Source organism: Pogoniulus pusillus, chromosome 18 (genome assembly GCF_015220805.1).
Source record: "Pogoniulus pusillus isolate bPogPus1 chromosome 18, bPogPus1.pri, whole genome shotgun sequence".
Classification (NCBI taxonomy): Eukaryota; Metazoa; Chordata; class Aves; order Piciformes; family Lybiidae; genus Pogoniulus; species Pogoniulus pusillus.
In genome coordinates this window covers 24,269,408-24,296,857 of record NC_087281.1, presented here as the reverse complement: position 1 = coordinate 24,296,857, position 27,450 = coordinate 24,269,408, and the positions used below count along the sequence as shown (strand labels likewise).

At 45.7% G+C, this 27,450-nt stretch overlaps 1 protein-coding gene across 2 annotated transcripts in view; it reads right to left on the bottom strand.

Annotated features, from left to right (window-relative positions):
* Positions 1-1,715: 1,715 nt before the first annotated feature.
* The window catches only part of CMTR1 (cap methyltransferase 1), a 28,771-nt gene continuing 3,036 nt past the window's right edge, over positions 1,716-27,450 (bottom strand). For both annotated transcript variants that reach the window (XM_064158830.1, XM_064158829.1), the window contains 23 exons: positions 25,357-25,491; positions 24,208-24,350; positions 21,747-21,905; positions 20,038-20,130; positions 19,274-19,345; positions 18,564-18,658; positions 18,390-18,459; positions 18,007-18,202; positions 15,223-15,341; positions 14,884-14,980; positions 13,257-13,389; positions 12,522-12,701; positions 12,056-12,112; positions 11,549-11,606; positions 10,857-10,925; positions 10,558-10,689; positions 9,960-10,082; positions 9,176-9,267; positions 8,520-8,588; positions 6,513-6,560; positions 5,836-5,948; positions 5,192-5,300; positions 1,716-2,685 (listed from right to left, as the gene is read on the bottom strand). In XM_064158830.1, the coding sequence (XP_064014900.1) occupies positions 2,469-2,685; positions 5,192-5,300; positions 5,836-5,948; positions 6,513-6,560; positions 8,520-8,588; positions 9,176-9,267; positions 9,960-10,082; positions 10,558-10,689; positions 10,857-10,925; positions 11,549-11,606; positions 12,056-12,112; positions 12,522-12,701; positions 13,257-13,389; positions 14,884-14,980; positions 15,223-15,341; positions 18,007-18,202; positions 18,390-18,459; positions 18,564-18,658; positions 19,274-19,345; positions 20,038-20,130; positions 21,747-21,905; positions 24,208-24,350; positions 25,357-25,486 (2,574 nt within the window). In that variant the 5' untranslated portion in view covers positions 25,487-25,491 and the 3' untranslated portion in view covers positions 1,716-2,468. The remainder of the gene's footprint in view (positions 2,686-5,191; positions 5,301-5,835; positions 5,949-6,512; positions 6,561-8,519; positions 8,589-9,175; positions 9,268-9,959; positions 10,083-10,557; positions 10,690-10,856; positions 10,926-11,548; positions 11,607-12,055; positions 12,113-12,521; positions 12,702-13,256; positions 13,390-14,883; positions 14,981-15,222; positions 15,342-18,006; positions 18,203-18,389; positions 18,460-18,563; positions 18,659-19,273; positions 19,346-20,037; positions 20,131-21,746; positions 21,906-24,207; positions 24,351-25,356; positions 25,492-27,450) is intronic.

The window sequence follows — 27,450 nt, the reverse complement described above, 5'->3', positions numbered from 1 at the left end:
TTCATTTTTCCCTCTGTTTTGTTATACGCCTCTCAGCTGCTGCTTTATTCTCAATCTTCCCATCTTCCTGCTCTCACACATTGTGCCACAGCAGCCTAGACTGGGTCTGGTATTTAGCACCCCAGCTCAGTGAGGGTGCTGGCTTATTCAGGTGGAGTGCACCTGCAAGAGAGAACTTCCTTGTCTTGCTGCATGAAGGTCGTTCAAATTGTAGAGAGGAAAGGAACAAGACTCTACACAGCTGCTGTAGCTTCTAGGAGAACTGGAGTTTTCTTTCAGGCACAGTTCAGGCAATCCCTAAAGCAGTTTCCTCCTTACTGCCAATGTGTGTTTAAAAACAAGCTAAGAACGAATGAAAAAACACAGGGCAATTTTGCTGCATGGCCAGAAGCAGTCAGCCATGTGTCAGCTAGGTGGAAGACCTGGCATGAATGCCGTGGAAGCCAGAAGTGAAGGTAAATTATGCAAGAGCCCAGCACATGGAGAAATCTGTTGACACACAAATTCTGTGCTGAGAGGTTCACAGCTCTGTGCTTTCATCCCAGATGCAGTTTCAGGGCTAAATGAGACATGGAGGATTTCAAAGCTCATTCTGACATTTACAAAGTAAAGCCTGTTAAACTCTACAGTAGGGGAGGGGGCAAGCTGCTTGTTGGCTCTTCTCTTGCCTCCCGACAGCAAGTGTTAAAATTGTACCTGTGTGGCCGTGTTGAAGTTGCCAGAGAAAAGGAGTTCTGCAGACTGCTAAGCCTGGAAAAGTTTGGGTTATCTTTTGTTTTGTTGAGTGAAACTCAGTTTTAGCTTTTCTGCCTCCCTGCCTGGATGGAGGTTGCCGAGAAGCTGAAGCAAGTGTTAAGACTTTGAGGTAAGTAGAACTGCAAAATAATTCTTCTCTTTCAAGTAAGTGATTAATTGTAAGAAGCCCCTGGCCAGAAGGAAAACTGCATTTTTGTTAATGAAAAAAATACATAAGTGGGAAAAGGAATTGGAAGGTACCAAACTCTCCAAAAGTGTTACTAAGCAAGGAACTCCTAGAACAATTGGATACTGTGGTAATACTTAAACGGGGAAGGGTGCAGAAGAAACAGCCACTGAATATTAAGTTTAGCTTTAAGGAGTTAACAGGTAGTAAGTAGGTAGTACAGGATTTATGAAGATAGGTCTGAAGATGAGCTTTGCTGCCTTGCCTCACGAGAATTCACCTTTGAATGCAAAAAGCCTTACAGTGGGCAGGAAAAATCAGCTTACTGGAACAGTGTTACTTTAAGGGTTTAAGACCAGCTCTGCAGTGTTGGGGTTTGCAGTTAGAACTTAAGGCCAGGAAACTGAGGCACAAGTAAACTTTCTGAAACTAAAATGGATCTCGAGTCAGTCTCTTGCAGCAGCAAGCAATCCACCTGGATTCAGAAACACCAGGAAAAAACACAGCTGCAGAACTCTCTCTCCCAGATGGTGATAACAGAACCTGAGAGCTTTTCTGGAATTGGCAGATTGGTGATAGGAGCTGAATTTCTCTGCCTGCTTTACCACGTAAACGAGCACAGCTTGCTTGTCTCATCTGTTCTGGAACCGGAGGACAGCCGCTGACTGGGATGCAGCACAGCAATCAGTCGTTGGTGGATGTCCGTTACATTGCTGCCTTGCTGACTCCGAGTCTGGACTATGCTCTGCCACTGGGTGCTAGAGTCGCATTCAAACAGTAGTAAATAGAACAATTAAACAAATATGTTTTATTAATAAAGAAGGGCTTGAGGTGAGGAGAAAGTTCTTCACTGAGAGAGTCATTGGACACTGGAATGGGCTGCCCGGGGAGGTGGTGGAGTCGCTGTCCCTGGAACTGTTCAAGGCAAGGTTGGACGTGGCACTTGGTGCCATGGTCTAGCCTTGAGCTCTGTGGAAAAGGGTTGGACTTGATGATCTGTGAGGTCTCTTCCAACCCTGATGATACTGTGAAGGGGGAGATGTGGGGATTAAAATAGACAAAGTTTCACTGCCCAGAGGCAGCACTGTGAGAGAACACTGATCAAGAGAACAAGGACAGTTTGTAAGTAATGAATTAAAAAGCCTTTGATGGCGATGAAGGAGGTCTGTGCTTCTCACACCCCCTGACATCTGTTCTGGCACCTGGCCTTGAGGAGCAAGGTGAGCTCTTTCAGAGGGTGGGAGAAGTTTTCTTTTTATGCCAGCTGTTGTTTGCCTGTGCTGCACCCACCGCCTAAAAGATACATAGAGCCTCAGACTGATTGGAAGAGATGTTCTTATTTGAGTTCTCACTGGATCTCGTGTGGCCTGGGACTTTCTCCTGCAGGTCAGGACAGAAGGGCTGGAAGAGTCACCAAGGGCACGCTGGCAGCATATGCTATCTGGGCCATAATCTAATATACACTGCCAGGGTAGAGCCTCGTCCTGTGCCTTCTGCGTGTCACTGCCTGCTTCAATCACCTCTAGGAAGTCAGCCCTGGAGAAGGCTAGGATTGAAGCTGTGGAGTTGCATCAGTTCCCGATGAGTCCAAGCCGGGCTCAGTTCCTCCTGCACTCCTCAAGAGAGCAAGCTTAGGGTTATGTGCTTGGATGAAAGACAGGACATCCTCCTTTGATAGCTTGTCTGGATCTTGCCTCTTCTGAGAGTCGTGCACTTTGACACCTTCCCCCCACTCCCAGAAGAGGCGGCTGTAATGGCAGACGCTGTAGGCAGAGAGAAGAGGAAGATTAATGTAGCAGGGGAGGGGAAGGAAAACACTCATCCTAGCCACAAAGTGCACTACAAAGACGGCTGCCCTTGCAGTGGGAGCCACATAGAGGTACTCTAATCTAAGGGATACCTTAGAAAAAGACCAGTGCTTCATTCACCTTGCAAACTCTACAGCCCTTAAGGTACAGCAACTTCCATGCCTAAGAGATTTCCATGGAAACAACCTCGTTAATTCCAGCTTCAGTCAAGAAACGAAGCTCAGTTCAGTTCAGTATTTGCTGGAAGGAGACAGGTCATTAGCAGAAAACCTGCCTCCCCCTAAGTTTTTGAGATGATGGAACTGTCATTGCCAGCTATGGAAAGGCCTTAATGAAGAATTTAGAAAATCTGCCAGCAGCAGCACTCTAATCACTCACCACAAACCTACTAGAATCAGTAACAACTGCCCTCTGGAGCTGTGCAAATGAACAGCACTTCACACTGCACAGAAGCAGCTACCAACACCCCTCTTCCTCCTCCTGTGAAATAACCCAGGCTTTGAGAGTTCCATTCCTACCCATCTCTCACTCCATCCATCAAGCACGGCCCTCCCTCGCTACCTCAACATCCTCCCAGCCATAATGAAAACCGAGCTGCTAATGACTGCCAACACAGCAGCCTTTAGTTTTGTACAATTACTGACACTTAATATTCATAGCTTATTTAGTGCTGCTGTTCTAACAAAGCAGTACTAGCACAGCGACAAGAGCACATGTCAATGGCTAATTACAGACACATTAGTACTCACTAACCACAACACATCCCTTCTGGAGTCCCACACAAGCCCTCCCTCCACCTTCTCAGTCATTCATGCAGGTTCATGCTGGACTACTTCAGAGTGAATCATACAATGGTCTGGGTTGGAAAGGACCTCCAACGATCATTTAGTTCATCCCCCTCTGCACTAAGCAGGGGCAGCCTCGACTAGATCAGGTCGCCCAGAGCCCCGTCGAGCCTCACCTTGAATATCTCCAGCACCACCCTCGGCAACCTGTTCCAGCGTTCCACTACCCTCGTGGTAAAGAATTTGTTCCTAACATGCAAGCTAAACGTGCTCGTCTCTAACTTGAAAACACTGCCCCTCATCCTATCACTACAGGCCTTTGTAAACAGTCTCTCTCCATCCTTCTCGTAGCCCCCTTTCAGGTACTGGAAGCTCGTTATTAGGTCTCCCCAGAGTCTTCTCCAGACTAAACAACCCCAGCTCCCTCAGCCTGTCCTCGAAGCAGAGGTGCTCCAACCCCCTGAACATTTTCGTGCCCCTCCTCTGGAACCTATCCATCAGGTCCATGTCCTTCCTGTACTGAGGGCTCCAGACCTGGATGCGGTACTCCAGGTGAGGTCTCACCAGAGCGAAGTGGCAGAATCACCTCTCTGGATCTGCTGGCAATGCTTCTTTTGATGTAGCCCAGGATGCGATTTGCCTTCTGGGCTGCAGGCCCACACTGTCTGCTCATGTTTAGCTTCTAGTCCATCAGTACTCCCAGACCCTTTTCCTCAGGGCTGCTTTCTAGCACCTCATCTCCCAGACTGTATTGACAGTGAGGATTGTTTCAGCCCAGGTGGTGAACCTGGGCCCAGCCATCCAGGTTGTCCAGGTCCCTTTGGATGAGATCCTGTCCCTCTGGTGTATTGACAGCACCACTCACCTTGATGCCAATAGGCAGAGCTAACCCCATCCCAACATACTGAGGGAAAAAACCCTGTGCCTCTACTTTTTAAGCCTGTTCCTCCATTTATCTGCTTAAGGAAAGCTTAAGGATTCTTAACAGCACTGCCACAAGGTAGGTAAGGAGATTCAACATGAGAAAATCAGGAGCCCTACTTCCTATGAATCTCATACACAAAGGCATAGTCCTGGCTGGTGGTGGTTGAGGGCACCTCTGTCCAGACTCCCTGAGGGCATGTTCTGCACAACATCTCCCATGAGCCCTGAGGTGTGACAGTGACCAATGACTCCACCCTCTCCCTCAGAGATGCTGCTTTTCACTCTCTTTAAACAGCTCCCAGCTATTTACAGCTTATTCCAGAGCCTGTGCTAAATGAGCTGGGATTTGCTTTCCAAGTAGCAACTTCTGAACCAGCATCTTAAAATACAGAGATGCAGCAGCTACCGGTCTCAGTTCCCACCTCTCTTTGTGCAGGCAGGTTCAGTAACTTGGACTCTGCGGCAGTCAGGGGAACAAAGTTGTGAGAGTTGTGTACTCAGAGCAATTAATTGCAAAATCCACAAATTCAGCTCAGCAGTTCCCTAAAAGCCTGCGCAGATGCCAGCTTTCTGCAGCACACCCTGCTGGTGAGCGAGCTGCTTTCGCACCGCAAACGACTGCACAAGCGCACACAGCACACCGCACGCCTCAACTCCCTCCTCCACATACCCAGACAGACACCTCCACCTGACAACACATTCTCCTCTCTGTCTCACACGCACACAGAGCTTCACCTCTGGCTTGTACTCACTGAAAGGGCGCGATGGCTTCGAAAGGGAGCTCGTACATTGTCTGCCTGGTCACTTTGTTGAAGAAGAACTTCTTCTTAGTATTTCTGCTGTATGCCATCGTCCAAGGGTCTTGCAGAAGAGGCGCACGCATCAGACACAAAACAGAGAGAAGTTAAAAACCACCCAGTACAAATACACATAAATAGGGAGGAGAAATCTATAGCAATAATTGGGATCCTTCTTTCATTCCTTTTTCTTTCACTCCCCCAAGAAGACTTGCTTCCCAAGCTGTCTCCTTTCAATGGAAAAACTCCCTTCACCCTGCCTTTAAAAGCTGACACTCCAAATGGGTTGTTTCCACATAATGCTACTCTGGAAAATACCTTCTTAAGGAAAACTTCTGATCTCATTAAAAAACAAAGTTATCAGGCAAAGAAACTGAATCACCCACACGATAACTAATCAACCTGCAGAACCTATCACATAAATACCTTCAACTTTATCCAAATCCAAGCTACCTTCATTACATTCAAATAATTAATCTCTGGCCATTGGAATACTCCCATTAGTTTTTTACCAAGTTACAACAGGAGCAAGTCTGGTCAATGCTTGTTCTCTGAAGATACAAAGAAGAGCTAAGTAAGAGGGTTGACTCTCTTCCTACCATTCAGAGTCTGTATGATGTAGAGTCCTGTGGGCACAAAGTGGCGGTCATCTCGGCCAGTGTAGGACAGCCGGGGTATGCCTCGGGAACTCTTAATGACTTTCATCTCTAACCTAAACGTTGAGAGAAGGCAAGGATAAGAGACTCCTTTTTCTTCTTTTACCATCCTCTTGAGCACAACATGCTGCCTGCACATCCTCCACAGCACTGCAGTGAAAACCCACCACACCGTGCATGACAGGACACAATCATCACACCCTGGAGGATTCAGACTCTTCGGTCTCTTGCCTCCCACACAAGGACAGAGAAATCAGCCAGAGCTGTCTAGATCAGGTAGCAAACTGAGTACTACAACGAAGGGTCTGTGATGATCACCTACACTTAATCAAAAATGGGTTCCCATTTCAGGTATGGACTCCTAATCTTGCAAGCCACTGACGCCTCTGCACACAAACTCCAGTGCCATGGCTACCCCCTACTGTTGTAAAGCGTATTGGCCACAGCTACAGCACTGGAATTTGTTAGGAGGATGCTGTCATTCAGCAGCATCTCAGGAACAGCAGCCACTAGTTGCAGGAGCTCCAACAGCTCCCTCAGCACTCCTCAATCGTAGGTCAGCACATGCCTCCCAATCCTGCACATTGGTAGCTCATAACCTTAATGTGCCTGTTACTTACCTGACAAAAATCTTCTCCATTTCCTCCAATCTGTACATTTCCTTCACTCTGCATAGAAACAAACAAAAATGTGATTAAATAAAATATCTACACTGTTCTTCTTTTTCCTGTCTCAGCCACAGAGAGCAGCCAAACAGTTCATTTTGTACAGCATGAGATGGTCAGGCATGACTGAGGTTCACCCTTATCCTCAATCTTACGCTCCAGTGCCTTACTGCTTTTGGCTTGAGAAAGCCTGACAGCTGCATGCTCATGGCTCAGTTGCTGTAAGCAGCATCTCTGCTGCTAAGGAAGTTGTGCATTTTTACCCCAAACTGAGTATACAGAACAGGAAGAACAATCAGTCACTTGCCTTTGTTCTCCCATGAGGTAAATTCACCAAGGTCAACCTCAGGCAGGTTCTAGCCTCAGTATGCTGGCCCCACAGTAAAAGCAAACTGTCTGACCGTCACTGTCTCTGTCCTCAGCTACACCACAAACCCAGTAGCTGTTTTTTACCTCAAGGTAACTTCCTCTTTTTAATTAGTAACCATTACTCAGAGTCATCATTCTTAGAATTATGTCAAACTGCTTTTGGTTTTATTTTTCCAAGACACAGAAAGACATCTGGAAAGTTTAAGCAGCACTGTCTCTGATCTGACACCCCAGCCGCCCGTTTCCCTCACACTGCTGCAAGCATCAGGCTCCAGAGAGCACAACTGGAACATCTTTTCACAAGAGCAGCAAAGGATCCCTCCACAAACCATTTCTACAGCTCTCCTCACTTCCCCTTCAACTCTCCCCCACATTTTGAGCTCCTCTAGTTATCGCAGCTGTCTATTGAGTTAACCCATAAGCTCACTCATCATCTTTCATCCACATGGGTAACATTCTCTTTCCAATCCTCCAGCTTCTCCCACCATATCACAGCACTTCTAGCCTCTGAAACAGAAGCTATTTTGCCCACAGTAACTATCTGATACCCAGCATAATGATGCTCTTATGGTTCACCATAGGAGAATAAATGATATGGAAGGTCAGGAGGCAGCCAAAGCTGGAGCCCTTTATCAGGAACTTCCTTGGTAACTAAAGCCTTCTACTCAGGATAACCATTTGGAGATCATAAATGCTGGTCAACACTTCATTTATCTACTAGCAGTCTGCATCTCTGAACAACTGCTGACCCTTCAGGGCAGACAAGGACATAGAAGCCTTTGCAATGATCAAGCTGAGTGCTAGACCTACAATAGCAGGTACTTGAGAACAGCAGAAACCAAACCAATCCACCTGTGATGACAACACAACTGTCAGAAACATGAAGAAGGACACGACTTACACAATGTCAACCTTTACAGTGATGGTTTGGGAGATACCTGCCCAGGTATCTCCCAATGAATTCACCCAGACTAGAAGTCAGCCAGATGGAAGTAAAGGAATGAAGCTTTATATTCACATCTTAGCACAATTTACCAGCAGACATTTAAAAGAGATTACAAATATTTACAGCTACATACATGAAAATACAAGTTCAAAGTAATACAGAAACACAATACCCCTCCCAGAAACCAGAGCCCCCAGGAGGGGCTCCCAGCCACCCTTCCACCTTCTTTCCAACCCCTTCTGTTATCCCAGAACCTGCCTTACATGCAAGGTGAGTTGGAGGGATCGGCAAGGAGGGGCTAGAATCAGTGATTAGTTGGGTTACACAGATCCAGCTAGAAGCAGTTAATGTGGCAGAAGCCAGGGAGAAACACAGACACTGACTGCCTTATCTGTGTTTGTGCCCTTGTTTTTATGCGTCTCAGCAAACCTGTGAGTGAAGCAGACATCACCGTTTTTTTCTTTTCACAGCCTACAATTTTACTCATTAAAATATTCCAATTAGCCTCAAACCAGCACATTTATCTTAAATATCTGTTGAACAGAACATGAATTTCAGCTTGAAATTTAACTTCCCTTCAGCTCCTGATCTTCACCCTCCAACACACTGAAACCAAAGCACAGCAGGCTGAAGGAGTCACCACTCACCGGATGGGGTTCATATCTGGCCGGCTAGGCTTAGAAACAGCTTTGACGAACTTCTCTGCCAGATGAATCCTGAGGGAAAGAAGAATCTGGCAAGTTAGCAAGATCTCTGCCACAGCAGTAGGCAAGTTTCAGCAGAGGAACAGACCAGATGCTTCAGCAAATGCAGACTGCCTTCACTGTTAGCCACACCAGCACGAGCAAGACTTTTCCACCCTGTCCTCCCAGTTCTATGTTTAGTGATACTGGCTGTTATCCATTAGGAATCAGTCTCCACAGCTTCCTCTACAAGCTCACCCGCTCCTGGACTAGTAGAGATAGCATGTCCCTGAGGAAGGAAATACAGGGGCTCATTTCTTCTCCCTCAGCCAGTTATCATCTGTGCTCTTTCATATTCCCAGGATGCCTACTCAGAGTACACCTGTCTCACTCCGGAGCAAGCAAGGAGCGAGACCTGCTCCCCTGCATAGCCATGGTACAGCTAGAGAAGGCTTTATGCACCGTGCTTCAGAGTGGATTCATCCACAGCTCATCTTTATAGCAGTGTTTCAGCTGAATGCAATTGCCTCCCTGTGCTCAGCAATCTGCTTTTAGGGTGAATGCTGCTCCTAGTCACTCCTATTTATGTTGAGAAAGAAACTTCTCCAGATCCTCCATACCTATGGATGAAATGCTGCTTTCGAACGTCGTTGCCATTCAGCACCAAGGCATCTAGGATGTGGATGGCACTGATTTTCCGCTGAGCTTTCCCCTAGAGAGGCAAATACAGAGAAGACTCAGAGTGTTGCTACTGCCGCTTTAATTTGTAGTCCATTTTTTGAGAGGACATCATTCTCTTCTGCCCAAGAAAGCAGCTTTCCAGGTATTAGGAAGCACACAAATTCCCTCCTGCTCACTGTACAGCAGCATGCCACTCTGAAATCTGGCATCTTTCAAATGCACAGCTTTGTCTCAGGTGATAGAGGGCAAGACCATAGCTGCCACCACCAGTTCCCTGTGCCTTATCAGGTACCACAGCACAAAGCCTCCTCATCTGAGGTGCCAGAGGACTGGTAAACTCCCAGGCAAACATCCTACCCTGTGAATATACCATAAGAAAATACCACCGTGAATATACCGTGGGGTCTTTTCCCCAAGGCCTGTGATCACTACTGAGCAGTTCAGCACCCCAAGAGCCACAGAAGCCATTAAGTCACATTGTCAATGTCAAGGCATGCAGGATAACACCAGTATGTTCCAAGTGTTTCCAAAACAATGTTAAAAGCTGCTCTCAATAGCAGCAGTCAGAAAGAAGGAAATCATCCAAAATAGTTTCTCTAAAGAGCAAAGGAAACCTTTGCACCTTGCACAAACAGAGAGTTTAATTCTGTGCCCTCTTCTGCAGAATGGGCGAAACTGTTCTTACATCTGCGGGCACTTGTAAGGGAGAGAACAGCCTCCTACCTCTCCTTTCAACTCATGAACAATCTCCACAGAGAGAAGGGTATCTCGTGGCAGCTCAGTTTTCAAATCCAGCTTTGTCCAGCGATCCGACTGGCGACCGTCCCAGGTGTAGATCTGTGATTTCTGTGTGTAGAAGACAGATTCAGCCAAAGCTTCACAACAGCAAGGGTGGAGGACAGACCTCTGGCTAACTGTAGAGCAGCCCTCAGACAATCTTTTTGTCCTAGGCTGTCATGAGCAGTTCTTTGTCAGAAGTCTTAAAGAAGAACCTTAATTTGTACAGTAAAGAGCAAAACCACTGACTCTGTTGGTGACTTTTCATAACCAGATAAAGCAGCAGAAATGGAACACCATTAAAAGGACAGAGAAGATAACTGAGACAACAGCAAAAGTGTAAGGCTCTGCATCAGCTGCAACTACAAAACCAGGGTTAATTAGTGAACTCAGGAGAAAGACAAAATAACCAGCAGTCTCAGGGACTGCTGATGGTGATCCTTTCTAGCCTCTGAAGATAGGAAAGGATGGGATGAAACTGGAAAGCAGAAGAGTAGCACTGAAGTGAGCCAGCAAAACTCCTGGGACTGTTCTCAGCACTTACCCCCAGTCCCAAGAGGAACTTCTGCTCACTTCCAGACACCATGCAGCGGTAATCTAACACTTGGCGTATCTTCTCCAGCGTGGTGGAGTTCAGAGGAGTGGGCTTGTAACTGAAGGCATCAATGTCCGTGCCCTGCAGGTGCCAAGTATGGGAAAGGCAAATGAGACACCATACATCAACGTGTAGGCAAATGCAACTGCTGCATGAATCAAGAGTCCAGGAATAGCTTCTTCATTCCCACGGGAAAAAGCCATGTTTACACAAAAGGGATCAGAAGAGGCTTCTGGGAAAGGTCTCACCTGGATCAACTCAAAGAACTTGGACTTGGGATCTGAAGATGAAGGAGCAACACGAGCCTGGTCAGGAATCTGAAAATAAATCCAAACAACTGAGAACAGTGTTTTAATTTGGCATGCTCATAGGAACCTCTCTGGTTTCAACACATAACAAACCATCCTCTAAAACCTCTGCTTTTGGGATTCCAGTTGCTGGAGAGCTCACCTGGCAAACAGAAGGTCTCATGTGTTCTGCACATTTCATACATGTATACCATGTCTCAGAGGAAACAACAGGCTTCTTCAGGCAGTTTCAGACTAAATCTTTGATCTCATGTATGTTTTCATGAAACACTACTTCATCAAAGACACACAATTAGCCTGGGAAACTGACTGCCATATATATGACCCTATTGCAGGCACTGCAGATTCACAAGCAAGACTTTTTTGAGAGCTTTAATACTTGGGAACCATCCACCAAGTTCACTCTGTCTGAGGAAATATGCTCAGCTGCAGCAAAGCTTACTCAGTTAAACCATACACACAATGAATCAGAAACATTCTGTTTGCTCACATAAATAGCTTGAAGTTGTCCTTGACTTTCCCACAAGACAATGTATTAAACCTTTGGCTAGAACTATCTGTATTACATCACCATTCTTGTTTCATCACAGCAAAGACACTTTAACGACCTCTCTAATTGGCAGCTTACTTACCCCCCATAGCTGGAGGCACTCCTTTCGGATTTCAGCCTGCCGTGGCTCAATCAGTGTCCTAGCGGAAGAGAACAGACTGCTAAGACTGCGAAACACCCTTGCTCTTGCAGCGTTACACATCTTAGCCCTATGAAACTTGCATCTTCCAGTATCTGGTTTGGGAATGGCAAACACACACTATGCTGTACTGCCTTCACTACCCATCCTCCACCCACCTCCATCTCCATGTTTAGCTTTGTTTCATGGTCTGCAGGACTGATTAGCAGCCACATGGAAGCCTTCTCCAGAAGGGTGATAATAGACCATCAGCTTTCAGGACTCCCTCATCCACCCACACCTGTCTGCAAATTAACTCAGGCAGCAAACCAAACTGAGCTACTCAAAAGCACTATTGACTTTCCTGGCTACAGAGGCCCAGGCAAGAACCAGTTCAAATCAAGAGCACACTAAAGAAGGGCAAGACAATTGATCTGTAGTCCTCGCCGAAAGCCAGAGGAGTGTACTCACGTGTCCTGAACAAAGGCGCGAATCTTGGCAAGTGCCTTTATCTGAACTTTGCAGTGGCTGAAAGAGAGCACAAGTTTCAGTCAGGCACCGAGCTACTCACCAAGGTTTTTCTATGCTGTTCAAAACAAAGAAGAGTGCTGAGACAACAGGAGGATGCCAGTAAGCCCCTTAGAGCAGTGACAGGTCATTGCCAACACGGTTTAAAGTCACAGGAAGACCACTGAAACTAAGAACTAAGCAGTGGCCTCCTTTTTTTTCCACATAGTACTTGGGAGGCCAGATAGTCACCAGCAGTATTCGGCACTTATCTCTGCACAGGGTCCCTTCTTCTCTGCTACAAGAGCCTCTCAGGAAGCCAAAGCAGATCAGCAGAGCAGCACAGACAGGTAACCCCGCAAGTGCAAGAAGCTACAACCGCCTGTTAACCTGTCCGGGGCAGTAGCCTTTGTTGCCCAGAGGCACTCACTTTTCATTGGACCGGACAATGTAGTCACAGAAATCCTGGTCGCCTTTGATCACGTTCAAGGGGACAACAAGATTGACATCCACGTCGGAGCTGCGCAGCTGGTTGAGTCTGATGTTCACCGCGAAGAGATAGTCCCGCACGTCACCAGTCCCGACCTTTAACCCTTTGCATATCACGTACCTGCAGAGCAAGGTGCAGAGCCCATGCGCAGTTAGTTCTTGCACACAGCCAGCTTTCCTGTATCGCTCCCATTATCAGGACAGTCTCCTAAACCCCAGGAATTCTTCCCTCCAGGGTATCCCTAGGAAGCTGCAGTCTCACCTATCATTATACATCTGCTATGCTCTGAAAAGAATGAGAAACTCAATCCTATTGAAAAACTCCACACATCTCCCTCCGGTAGGGAACAAATTCTGCTACACCAGGCAGGCCCAATGCTAACACACATAATGTGCTCCAGCCTCCCTGGAACTGTAGACTGTAATTGTTTCATGCCACCCAGGATCTGTTATATGTTCAGTTCTGCTGCTTTCTCCCCAGAAGGGTAATCTGGGAAATACATTCTTTACCTTGTCAAACATCACAATTTGCTAAGCATCTGAAATGCTTTCTCTTCCAAGAGAGCTGCCAATTGTGGCAGGTCATAGAGCTTCTACTAGACTTGCCCAAATCCACCTGTAACTGTATTTAGGGACAAGGGGTTTTTTAGGCTCCAGCCACGCTCAAGAACCTCACCTCTCTGAGTTAGCAGGGCGGCTTGTCACAGGTTTAAAGATGCACACTCGCTCGAAGCAGCAATACAGCAGATAAACAAGTCCCACACTGAATGGAGTAAACAGGTCAAAGGTTTTGCAGACAAAATGTCCTCCTGGAAAAAAAGTGAGGAAGCACACTGAGAGCAGCAGATCACAAGGAAAGCAAGAAACATTAGACACCTCAAGAATTCTCTTCTGCAGAACTGTTAAAGTGGGTTTTTTCAACATGAAACAGCACATTCACAAAGGAGGTAATCTGGGCTCCGTGAACCATCTTCCCTGTATCTCTGAAGAGAACATTTCCCTATCCAGCATCAAATCATTATGCAGAGTGTCTCACAAGCAAACCTTCTATCCATGCCCTATCCTCACCTTCCAGGTCCAAACTGTGCCCTATGCTGCATGGCAGCATGCTATGCAAAAACCTCAAAAGAAGAGGAGCTCTGATATGCACAAGAAGAAACCTTGGGCTGAAGGAAAAAGCAGGTATTACTTAAACGGAACAACTCATCATTTAGTAAGAGCCTATGTTGCCTTTTGCCTTCAAACAAGACTCCCAATTTCCCCAAGCAAAAAGCAGTCAAGTTTTACAGAGCTACTATCTACCCAGAAAGGAAAGACTTACAGAAGGTTACTGCTTTAACAGATCACATCTCAGACCACTGCTAAACAGAACATTGCTTCAGGTAATTCTAAACATAGGGCACAAGATAAACAATAACATAATCCAGTATCTGAAGAGGGCCTACAGGAAGGCTGGAGAAGGACTATTTACAAGCTCTCATAATGACAGGACAAGGGGTAATGAGTTTAAACTGGAAGAGGGGAGTTTTAAATTAGGTGTTAGGAAGAAGTTCTTTACAGTGAGGGTGGTGAAACACTGGAACAGGTTGCCCAGGGAGGCTGTGGATGCTCCCTCCCTGGAGGTGTTCAAGGCCAGGCTGGATGTTCTAGTGCGAGGTGTCCCTGCCTATGGCCAGGGGTTGGAACTAGATGATCTTTGAGATGCCTTCCAACCTAAATCACTCTATGATAATGAGTATTTTTATCTTCTGCATCAGTACCAAATGCTAAATACACTCAGCAAAAGAAAGGAGCCATCAAAACCAGACAGAGCTTGCCATCCATCTTTTGGCAGCAATGAGGTACAGCCAAGATGATGTCAGACATCATCTTGTTTCAGTCAGAGATGACAGACTTAAAGGAGAAAAGCTGTAAATTAGAAGGAAGGTTGAACTGGATAAATATCACTCTGTTCCAACCAGTCTGTTAGAATACTAAGGAAGCAGTTGGTCAGATAGTGCCATAAAACTCAGCTGCACTGTCCAGTTGCCACACTATTGACCTTACTCCAAGACAGCAACATAACACACTGCAAGAGCTTTAAATGTGCTTTTAATTCAAAGCAAAACAGACACTGACAATCTCCCCTTTCTGCCCTAGTTCTCCTAGCATTGTGACAACCACCTCAGTGTACACGTACACTCTCAATTCTGTGGCAGCCTCACTGAAGAGCAGACTCCGTGACATGTTAATAACAGTTGTACAGCATCCTTCCACAATGCCACCCACTTGTTAGAGGAAGAAGATTAATGGACAAAACATACCTGTCCGGACAATGGAGAGCGCTGTAAGAAACTGGCAAAGCAGGAGCTGTTTGCTTAGGATTTCTTGCAGATTTTCCTGACCCTCCACTGAGAAACCCTGCAAAGCACATAGCATATGATTAGCGTCTCTACAAATCCGTTGGTCAAGCAAAGAATTCTGTGTAGCTAAATCATGCTAATATCCATTCCCTTCAGATAAAAACCAGTGCCGCCAGGAACTTCAATGGCAAGCCCTGAAGAATTTCAGCCTACCTACAGACACGTGTCAAAGATCCTACTGCATGCAGACCAAGGTATCACTTTTGGTCATTAGCACAGAAGAAAAAGCAATGGACTGACCCCATCAGCCATTAAGAAATGCACTCCCTTCTGATCAGTGTTGTCCAGAACAAAATTCCGGAAAGCAGTAATGTTCTCTGGGCGAGTGATGTCTCCGTCTCCATCAATCCCTCCCTCTCCTAAGAGGGAAAGAGAAGACAATTATCAACCTGTTTGCAAGTGCAGACATTAAAATCAGTGTGTGCAGATGATCTGTTGTATTCAACTGACATCTACTCAGAAAATTACTCAGACCTTGCTAGACAAATAAGCATTAATATACTCCATTGCTCACCACCAGAGGTGCCTGTTTATTTAGGAAAATCAGTCCCATTGAGTGGTCAGGACTAAACAAAGCTACACAACAGGCAACCAGCAATAGAACAAGGGGACACATTCTCAAGTTGTGCTGGGGGAAGTCTTGGCTGGATGTTAGGAAGAAGTTCTTCACAGGGAGAGTGACTGGCATTGGAATGGGCTGCCCAGGGAGGTGGTGGAGTCACCATCCCTGGAGGTGTTCAAGAAAAGCCTGGATGAGGCACTTAGTGCCATGGTCTGGTTGACTGGCTAGGGCTGGGTGCTAGGCTGGACTGGACGATCTTGGAGGTCTCTTCCAACCTGGCTGATTCCATGATTCTGTGAATAGCTATGGTTAAATGGTAAGTTGTACATCAGCCTCAGGAAAACATAAAACGCTCACTGCCCTCTGCTGAGATGACAGCTGACTACCTGAGAACATAATATTCTCATCCAAGCAGGAATGACACAGAGCTGAACCTACTAACAGGTACTACTATGTTTTTACAGACAAGGCAGAATTGTTTATATTCTGCACTGGCCACATTCTACAAATCATTCCAAAGAAACACCAACACTCTTATTTCCAAACACAACACAATCTGGAATTTAAAAAAGCAACCCCCCAAAAAAAACTAACCCCAACCCCACCCTGTGAACAAGTCTATAAGGACAGAAGGGAAAGAGAAATAGGTTTGTGCATGAATGTACATACAACTTTCCCATATGGCTTTCTTTTTAAAGAGAGGCAGATTGTCCCTTAGGCTGATGTTTCAGAAGGCTAACGTAAGGTGTATTCTAGAGCTCAACAATTCTGTCTTTGAAGAAGCCTGAACTTCTATTTGGTATCAGTCCCTATAAATCTTGCAGAACTACAGCTTCTATTAACTGATCTGGAGGACCAGAAAGCAGCAGAGATCAAGATGCATGATAGTGCTTTGATAACTAAGTTCCTCATCGATCCTCCTGCCAGTAAGTGAAGTGACGCCAGAATTTGTTACCATTCTTCAAAACACAAATAGCACAGCAGTCTACTTCCTTCCCATCACTGGAAGAGAGTTTCTACACATTTCACTAGACTACAGTCTAACAGACAGAAAGGGATCAAGAAAATGCATCACAGCCATTGGGCTATACATTTTCACAGGTATCTCTATCACAGCACTAGTTTGCTGTGAGTTATGAAGACCCTAACGTGGCAACCTTGGAACAATGGGTTTATCAGCCCTGCTGCCCTTGCCATGAACCTTCTCTTCAACAGAGCTAATCCTGAAGTGCTAAGAGTTCATGCTCAGGTGTCAAAGGTGGCAGTCAACAAGAGTCAGAGTGGTGGAGAAGAAGAAAAAAAACAGCACAACAGTGGAACATCAAGCCCTTTTCTGCACCAGGCAGTCACAGCCGGATTGCCTTTACATGGTCTGGAATAAGCAGCAGGAACACTGGCAGTCCTCCTGTTTCATTTCCTGTTCCTAGAGGCTATGCAGACAAAAAGCTCAAACCTAGCAGCGAGCTTAACAACTTACTATCCATGGGGTGATGTGCAGCAAGTTTCTGTATACCTGCTTAGTGTGCCTGAAAGCAAGGTAAAGCATGTTGTTTTAAACCTCTTTGGATTAAAACATCCTTTAGTCACAGAGATTCAGGGAGAGCCTTTAGCGCAAAGCCAGTTTATTTATCTGCACTAAAAACCCACAATCAATTATTAGAGCAGAGCTAGGGACGTCTGACACAGGAGGATTCTGTCTCTAGCTCTGCTAATAGATCTCTGGACAAGTCAGAGGGCTGGAGCACCTATGAGAAAACGCTGAGAGCTGGAATTGTTCACCCTGGAGAAGCGAAGGCTCTGGGAAAACATCATAGTGACCTTCCAGAGCTTAAAAGTACAGAAAAGACAGGGAGACTCTTTCATCAGGCAGAGTAGCAACAGGATGAGGGGTAACAGTTTTAAACTGAAAGAGTGTAGATTTAGATAGATATTGGGAAGAAATTCTGTACTTTGAGGGTGGTGAGACACTGGTAGAGGTTGTCCAGAGAAGAGGTGGATGCCCCCTCCCTCCAAGTGTTCAAGGCTGACCTGGATGAGGCTCTGGTCTAGTGGAAGGCATCACTGCCCATGACAGGGAGATTGGAACTTGGTGACTTTTTTCACCTGGTTCCCAACCCAAACTATTCTACAACTCTGTGACAAGCCATTCCACTTGCTGTGCTTCAGGCACATCAATGAAGTGGGAAGACTACTGTCAAGCAATCTTAAAGCACTCCAGTATCACCTCTTAAAACAGACACCACATTTCCAGGGCACGCTGGAAACAAATGCAGAAATGTGACTTGATATGCAAGCTCACTGGTCTCAATCCTGCTCTCAGATCACAGGCTCCTTCCACCTCGCAAAAGGTTTCCCTATAAACATATTCCTCCTAGAGCCCCATGCTGGTATCAGTAATAGCCTCACTTTTGATACAGCAGAAGCAAAAACCATCAGGTAACGCTCATCCCTGCGCTACATACCATAGTAGGGCTCAAAAAGCTCACTGGAAGCAGAATAGAAGTCTTCTAGTTTAAAATCATTTGGTCCTTTCAAGGTCATGCCAAATCCTTTCGCGTGCCACTTTCGCCTCCACAAGACATACTCGGAGAAGCCTCCAGGACCAGCACACACATCAGCAAAGTAGAGCAGCTCTGCTTCTCGCTCCTTTAACGGTGTCTGCAACAGGAAATGAAGGAGATTCCACTGACCCAGAAACAGCTCCCATCAGTCAAACCAGGGACACCATAAACTGCACTACTCAGTCAGAGAAGCCTTGCAAGCACCTTTTTTCCCAGATGGCATTTTAAGGATTCTCCTTTCTCTGAGAAAGTACTGCTGTTTCAAAGTTAAAAGAGGTCCTCACCCCATCCAAGTTAGCGTTTGTAAACATATAGTCAAAGACATGGTCTATATTTGCCATCTTCATCGCAGCCCTGTGAACACACAAACAGAGACCTGTTAAGTTTGAACTCTGGCTCCCAGGGCTGAACACAAACATAAATGGGAAAGGTGCTACACTACCACAAGTGCTCCAAACCTGTTTAGGAAGAAAGCTCCACGGATCATCTCATAAGGGTTTGACCTTGTCCGGGCTCGACGCATCTCTTCTCCATCCAGCTCATCAAATACGCTCTGTGCAAAGAGAAACAAAACTGAGCTGGACAAGGCACAGGCCTGAGGGATAGACAGGCAGGAGCATCTCCTATCCTCATGCTTCTCTTTTCTTAGACAGCAAACTCTGAACAGGGTTTGGCTCACCAATAAGAATGTTCTTCTATCACAATGACACTCATTCCTCTTTTAAGCCACCACAGTTCTTATGTAAATGTAATAACAAAACAATTCCACAACCATAGCTCCAAAGCCTGACTATGTGGTTAGCAACCCCAACAGCAGTCCCAGCCTAAGGTGTTTCTCTCACACATATATATACATTCACGGTGCAAGGCATGATAAAATCTAGGAGGGAAAATGAAACATGGGACAAAAGAAAGGGAACAGATTTCATTAGCTTATTCAAGTCTTCAGCCTCTTAGCTTGACAAAGAAAGGGAGATCATTTTCATTCATCTCTATGAAGGCTGAGGAGCCAAACACGCTGCTGAACAGACAGGATGCTAAGTCATAGCATGGAGGTGAAATAACATTGAGCTCTTGCCTACCACCTAAAACTACTCATTCCTCTTCCATTATTTATTTCATTTCCTTCTCCAGAACTTTCAGTTTCTCTCTAAGGAAGGGGACTCACCTTGCACCGCAGGACATTATGTAAAAGCTCTTCACTACAGAACTCTGTTTCATCTTCAATCACCATCTTCCTCTGGAACAGGACAAGAACACAGATAACAATTGGCAAACCTGGTATCAGTCATTCCAGAACACAGTATATACCAGTAATGGGTGAAGGCTGCCAAGCACATAATAGGCTGTGTTAGCAAAAGCACACTGAGAACTATTCTTCCTTTTTGAGGCAGCTTGAGACCACATGTGGAATGCAGTCATCCAGATTAGCACTCTCCAGTGACACACAGATGTACTGGAACCAGCCCAGCAAATGGGTCACCAAGATGATGAGGGTGCAGAAACAGCTGGGGTATAAGGAGAGACTGAGAGTTCAGAATGGAGAGATGGAGATCCTGTTGCTGTCTACAAGAGTTAACAGCAGGAAATAGAGAAGACTGATCTAGACTCTTAGAGATGGACATCAATAACACAAGAACAATGGACACAAGCTGCGACAACAACAAAAAAGCCAGTTAGCCACAGGGAATTTTTCTTCTGTCAGCTGGATTATCCAACACTGAGACAGATGCCTGAGCAAGCTATGTAATTTCCATCCTTGGAAATACTCAAAACTCAGCCAAACAAGGCCTTGAGCAACCTGATCTAGTTGGACCAGCATTAAGCAGAAAGCTGCACAAGCAGTATCCAGCCTAGGCTATTTTAAGTCTTTGACAAGGCGACCATTTTGAACTGAGCAGTGCTGCTAGGTTCCAAGATGTAAAAAATTACCTTCCCCACAGTCATCCACTCCTTCAGCTCCTGAGCATCAGGGATTTCCGTGGTACACTTGAGGCACCAGTCCACCTCCTCATAGGCACTGGGCTGCAAACACAAGATGCAGGAAAAGAGCCAAAGAATGTTTCCGCTAGCAAAATGTAACAGCTAATTGCTCCCCAAAAGTTTGTCTCCCAGTCCTAGCATAGAGAGTTATGGCATTACTTTAGGGTCAACCATAGAATTTTTATTCCTAGTCTAAAGCATGTTTTATTTACTTGGATTTAAAATCAAGGGGGAAAAAAGCACAAACCACACATAACAACAACGACCCAAGACCAAACAAACAAAAAAACCTCTGCTGCAACACACCACACAGCAGTATCCGCTCACAGGATCACAGAAGTGTCAGAGTTGGAAGGGACCTCAAAGATCACCTAGTTCCAACTCCCCTGTCATGGGCAGGGACACTTTCCACCAGAGAAGGTAGCCCAGAACCACATCCAGCCTAGCCTTAAAAACATCCAGGGATGGGGCTTCCACCACCTCTCTAGGCAGCCTGTTCCACTGCCCCACCATCCTCATGGTGAAGAATTTCTTCCTAATGTCTGATTTAAATCTACCCTCTTCTAGTTTGGATCCATTCCCCCTCGTCCTATCACTACCTGACATCCTAAAAAGTCCCTCAACAACCTTCTTGTAGGCCCCCTTCAGATACTTGAAAGCCACAATAAGGTCTGCTTGGAGCCTTCTCTTCTCCAAACTGAACAATCCCAACTCTCTCAGCCTGTCCTCACAGTCTTCTGATCATCCCTGTGGCCCTTCTCTGGACATGTTCCAGCACCTCCAGATCTTTCTTGTAATAGGGGCTCCAGAACTAGACAGTCAAGTCAGAACTAGTAGCCAAGACAAAAGTCCTGTCTTCCTCTCTCTCATTAGACTGAAAGCACATTTTAGGTACACTTCAACAGACAGCTGACAAAGACCAGTTCCTTGTCACGTTTTACACACTCTTTCTGAAAGGCTCCCTCATTCCACAACTTACTGCAGGTTTTCAACATGTTTATAGTCTTGGGAATGAACTGTTTTACCAGTTAAGATCAAATTGATGCTACTCCTGCACAAAGAGAAGCTACTAAGATCTACTAACCCTCTTGTATTTATTACACAAGGGTTAATTGTACATAACACTTAACTGCTGCAAGCTGAATGAATGAGACCTAAACCAACGAGTCTACTGAACGGGTCTCAAACTCCTGACTCTCATGAAATAACCTCTGATATTATTTTCAGCTGCTGGAAACAATTTAAAGGATGGAGAGCAAAGTACTATAACATGCACCACACACGACCTGACAAGCACTGCTGCCCTTGACCAACAAGGACTGGTCAAGGATGGATGGAACCTTCTGACTTACTGTCTGTCTGCCAGATCCCTGGGATTCAGTGTTTTGGTTTGGTGTTTCTTTTTAAATAACAACATGCAGCAGCCCTCTCACACCAAATAACTCACAAACAAGTCCCACCTGAACAGCAACATTCCACCCGAAACCACTTTCATGCCAGAACAGAAGTTTTTGCCATGCAGTTCTGAAACAAAGCCCTGGGTCTACTCAGCAGCCCCACTTCATGGTAGGAAGCCAGGTGTATCAGACAACACTCAGCATCATTCCTAGAGGGCAAACACAGCAACAGAAATGGGATTCTAAACACAAAGTACTTACCTCTGGCTCATCCTGCCAGTCAATATTGAGCTCCCCATCAAATCCTTTGAGTGTCAGCCCAAAGCCTCTCCTTCCCTTCTGACTGGAGGCCTCCACAATATCCTTCCTGCCTTGGCCATATTTTCCCAGACCTTCTCCTTCCCGGAAGCCCATCTTGGCCTACAAAGACAGCAAAGAAGCCCACTGAGGCAAGCAGAGTTCACCTTACGTACTGTTACCGAGGTCCAAGTCTAGGAGGGAAAACAGCACATCTCCCTGAAGTGACTTGAAGGCAGTGAGCGTTTTTTATCTCAGATGTGGCATTCAGGACTCAACACTCAGTTCCTTCACTAAGGCAGCACGCAATAAAACCAGATCCAAAGCACGTCTGACCCAACAGCAAATGACAGAACATCGGTACAGCAGGAACTTCCCACTCGGAGGGAGATGCAGTGAGGCACCCAAACGACACTGGCACAGGAAGAAAAATCCATGCTGTGAATGAGTATCGGCTGTGGCACACACTCAGCAGATTCACAACACCTCCCCTAGAGCTCAGAGGCGGAATGCAAGGAGCTGCTCCTGGAACACAGTCTCACCTCTCAGGTTACAAGAAGTATGTCCATCAACTACGATTTTTTCAGGCTTTTCTTTTCATAAGTTTTATCACCAAGAGAAAAACAACAAAAATCATGAACACAGTTTTACTCCTCCAGTATGCATCTACAAGACAGTAGGTAAATAAAAGACTTAATTCTTAAGTCTTACTCTGAATGAATGCTATCCATCTATTCCTTCCTGTGAGAGGCAACAAAAACATTGTTCGTTACCAGTTTGTATGAGAAACAACACAACACCACCTGACAGGTTTTACACAAAGGTGTGTGGTGTTTTCCCTTTGCCTTTGCTACCTGGCTCAGAATCAGACCTTGAAATAAGTGCAGCAAATGTGATCACCACCAAGCCTGTTACACACTGATTTTCCAAGGACAGAATTTTGACCTTCCAGTAATCAAGGACTGTTTCCCCTTTTCCTTACCTAACTCTACCAAATGATTCAACCAGACTTGACATTACTTCAATCTTTATATTCAAATTTATGAAGGCCTACAAACAAAAGCTTCCCAAATTCAGTAGTAAAAGCTCCTGTATCGTGGTGACCCAAATTGGCTCAGGAGAGAACTCTCCAAGTGAAAGGTAGTCCTGTGCTAAAATTAGCAGAACTGCAGCCCAGTGCCAAAAATGCACGTGGACAGATTCTGAACAATCAGCAATGGGATTTATCTACCCAGGGGCACAACCAGCAACTCTCTGTCTCTGGACCCCATTCAGTTTTGAATTCAGCAAAAGCTAAATGTTCTTTTCTTGTTTAGAGGCATGATCCTGCTGGCCCACAGAGTTTTATCTCCTTGAGGTAAAACTTGAGTATCTCTTTGTTTCCACTTGAGTATCACTTTGTTTCCACTCCTAGTAGCAGGTAGCACTTCCCAGCATCTAGCAGAAGACTGAACTTCTAACTTGGTAAGGCAGGTGCAAGATGACCCCACCACCACAGAAAGATTGCTGACCCCTGCTCCTGTGAGTGCAGCACCAGCACAGAACAAAACGGGACACAAGTTCAGTCGCCCACTGAGTTCCTGTTACATTTCAAGTAACACAGAACTATACATCTCGTGTTCCCTGATGCTCTTGGGCAAAACAGCTCTGTTTCTGTTAGCCAGAACAGAAATTCTTTCAGGATTCTGAGATACTGATGAGAAAGCAATGACAAAGCTTGCATCAGGAAGTGTAACAGCATGCACCCGAACAGACTCCTCTCCTCTACAGCCTACTACTGCCTTCAAACAAGCTGCCACATTTGGGTCTACTGTTAAACAGGGACAGTGGATAATTTTATTAGAACTTTCCAGAAGTACTTGCTTCCCCACATAACACTGCAACCAAGAGGCTGGGCAAACACCTCCCAAGCTTAGTTGTCATAGCTGCTACCATTCACAAGTCCCGGCCTTTTCAAGACATATCCAGCCCTACGTAAAGCAGAGTGGCAGTAACTGAAAGATAAGCAAATACCTTAGCAACTATGGTAATAATTCAATGAGGTTATGCCAGCCAGGCTCCAAAACCAAAGAAATGCATGTAAATCACGGGATCTGTTAAGGCCTTTCTTCCATGGCACTGGTTAACTCAAGCACTGCAAGCTACCAAATAGTAGGACTCTTTGGCAAGTTCAGCAAGCTGCCTGACCCAGAGATTTTTCCTTCAGATTCTCCTAGGCCTAGGTATGAATCAGCTTCTTTCAACAGATCCTCTTCAACCCAGCTCTCTCAGATTCTCCCAATTGCGCCGTGGCTGGCTCAAGGAAGCAGAGAATATTGCTACAGGGAGAATCACAACCACAATCAAAATCTCTTAGAACAGACTGGTCTTTTCACTTTGCTCTCATCATGTCTTAATAGTTTGGTCCAAAACTATTATGACCTACCATGAGCTTTTGGGAGACACTGTTATACATTGAGTAGCGAGATGAAGTGCCCTCCACAAGGGAATCTTGTTTGAACTCATTGCTGAAGACTGGTCTTTTTTCATCATTCTCGTTGTCAGACCCACTGCTGCTACTGGAAGACTCTGAAAAAATACATAAGGGGGAAAAAAAGTGAGAAAAACGAGTATGGAAATAAAAAGAAAATGGAAGAAAGACATCTCAGTAATCACACAAAGACCTATAGAGTGTGACTCATTAAACCTTCTCACAATGCAGAGAGGATGCTTCAGTATCTCACAAGTGCTATGGGAAGCATGCAGGTGTAATATCTCCCTGTGGAACCAACACCTGGTTATTTCCTCCCTTTTCTTGGGCACACATACCACCTCTCCAGGCAAGCTCCATTACAGGAGCAAAACAGGCCACAGAATGAATGCTGTAGTGCACTGTGGCGTGTCTGGTCTCTGGGGAGCCTGTGCCAGGGCTCTGTGACCCTTACAGTAAAGAAGCTCTCCCTTGTGTTGAGCTGGAACCTCCTGTGCTGCAGCTTACATCCACTGCTCCTCATCCTATCACAGGGAGCAAGTAAGAGCCTGTCTCTCCTCTCCTGACCCCCAGCCCTCAGACAGTTATACACATTTATTAAACTCCCTCTCAGTCTTCTCTTTTCCAAACTAAAAAGCCCCATGTCCCTCAGCCTCTCCTCATGAGGCACACATCCCAGCCCTTCTTAAACTGGAGAGCCCAAAACTGAGCACCCACAATTCCTCAATACTGAATGTCTCTGAAACAGAAATAACTACTGAAAAGGTTAATTATGCTCATCTATTTCAAGAATTATGCTCACACATTGCATGAATATTTATCACTTTAGACCACACATTTAGCACCTACTTCAAATTCTGTTTTCTGTGTCTGAATTTATACAATTCTCAGACCAAACTATTTGGATGAAATTTAACAAACAAACAAAGCAACAATCACAGCACCCCAAGGCTGCAGGCAGAAATAATGTCATTTTTAACCTAAAGATAGTATGCCCTTGAGGTCCAGGCAATCAATCCAAACTGGGATTCAGAAGACATGGATTCAATTCCAAGTTATTATAATGACTTCCTGCAGCAGTATGTTCATTATCTCCAACCTTACCCTGAGTAGTGTGATTACTAAGTTGAGTTTCATCATCTGAAGTAGAACTGAGGGCTAATCCCAAGTCTTCTGTCCTCTCCTTCTGCTTCTTTTGGGGGCTGCCATATTCAGGTTCTGTCCTTCTCTTCATTTTGGCTGAAAGAAGGTGATCATTTGGTAAACATTTAGCAAATGAACTTCCTTCTGCATGCTGAAGAGTAAGATGCAATATGGAAGCACTGACCATTTTATTGACTATTCAGCATTATGCTTCTCAACTTAAGTCTGCCTAAGGTAAAAGTACTGGCTTCTTGTGAACCACTCTTTTTCAAGAAGCTAGTCTAACTAAACAAACACAAAACCTATGCAGAAGTTTCTCTGTTACCAGATATCTCCATTTCAAACCATTTCTACAACCTATGATAGATGATGGTAACTGAGACATCAGCACATAAGATAACTTAAATACATGGCAGCTGGTTACTATTATTGAATAAAAGAATCATTTTATCCAGACACACAAACACCCCATGAGGAAATGTGACCAATCTAATGGATAACATCCAAGGTGGAACTGATTTCTCATGAGAGAACCAGAAAACTTCTGAGCTTTCCTACATGACTTCTACAGCAGAACTTAACATTAAGTATGTGCTCAAGTGCTTATCATAGAATCAACCAGGTTGGAAGAGACCTCCAAGATCAGCCAGCCCAACCTAGCACCCAGCCCTATCCAGTCAACCAGACCATGGCACCGAGTGCCTCATCCAGGCTTTTCTTGAACACCTCCAGGGTCAGTGACTCCACCACCTCCCTGGGCAGCCCATTCCAATGCCAATCACTCTCTCTGCCAACAACTTCCTCCTAACATCCAGCCTAGACCTCTCCCAGCACAACTTGAGACTGTGTCTCCCTGTTCTGTTGCTGCTTGCCTGGCAGAAGAGCCCAACCCCACCTGGCTACAGCCTCCCTTCAGGTAGTTGTAGACAGTAGTGAGGTCACCCCTAAATGTTTTTCACCAGGAATCACTGGCAAGATACCAAGCTTCTGGATGCAGTCAATAAGACTTTGCATAAATCCAGACACTAACACTTAAAATTTATTTAGGAGAAGCTAGCCAGGAAGACTTGTAAAGGAGTGACTGCCCACTGGAATGAGCTGCCCGGGAGGCGGTGGAGTCCCCATCCCTGGGGTGTTTAAGAAGAGGCTGGATGAGGCACTTCGTGCCATGGGTTAATTAGAAGGCTTAGGTGACAGGCTGGACTCCATGATAAGATATGTTTTTTCCACCTTGGTTAGTTCTGTGATTCTGTGAAATTTTAAAAGCAGAGTCCTTAGAGAACTTAGATAAACCTCCCACTATTGATTAAAAAAACCCTATGAAAACCTGTTAGAATGCTGGGCTAGAAAAGATGCCCCAGGCCACCAACCCAAACTCTTCATTAGCCAACTTATTCCCACAAGCACATACAACCATAGAATCACAGAATCAACCAGGTTGGAAGAGACCTCCAAGATCATCCAGTCCAACCTATCACCCGGACCTCTCCAGTCAACCAGACCATGGCACTAAGTGCCTCATCCAGGCTTTTCTTGAACACCTCCAGGGATGGTGACTCCACCACCTCCCTGGGCAGCCCATTCCAATGGCAAATCACTCTCTCTGGCAAGAACTTCCTCCTAACATCCAGCCCACACCTACCCTGGCACAACTTGAGACTGTGTCCCCTATTGCTGGTTGCCTGGGAGAAGAGGCCACCCCTCACCTGGCTACAATGTCCCTTCAGGTACTTGTAGACAGCAGTAAGATCACCTCTGAGCCTCCTCTTCTCCAGGCTGCACACCCCCAGCTCCCTCAGCCTCTCCTCATAGGGTTTGTGCTCCAGGCCCCTCACCAGCTTTGTTGCCCTTCTCTGGACATGTTCCAGCACCTCAACATCTCTCTTGAACTGAGGAGCCCAGAACTGGACACAGCACTCAAGGTGTGGCCTGACCACTGCTGAGCACAGGGGCAGAAGAACCTCCCTTGTCCTACTGCCCACACTGCTCCTGATCCAGGCCAGGATGCCATTGGCTCTCTTGGCCACCTGGGCACACTGCTGCCTCATCTGCAGC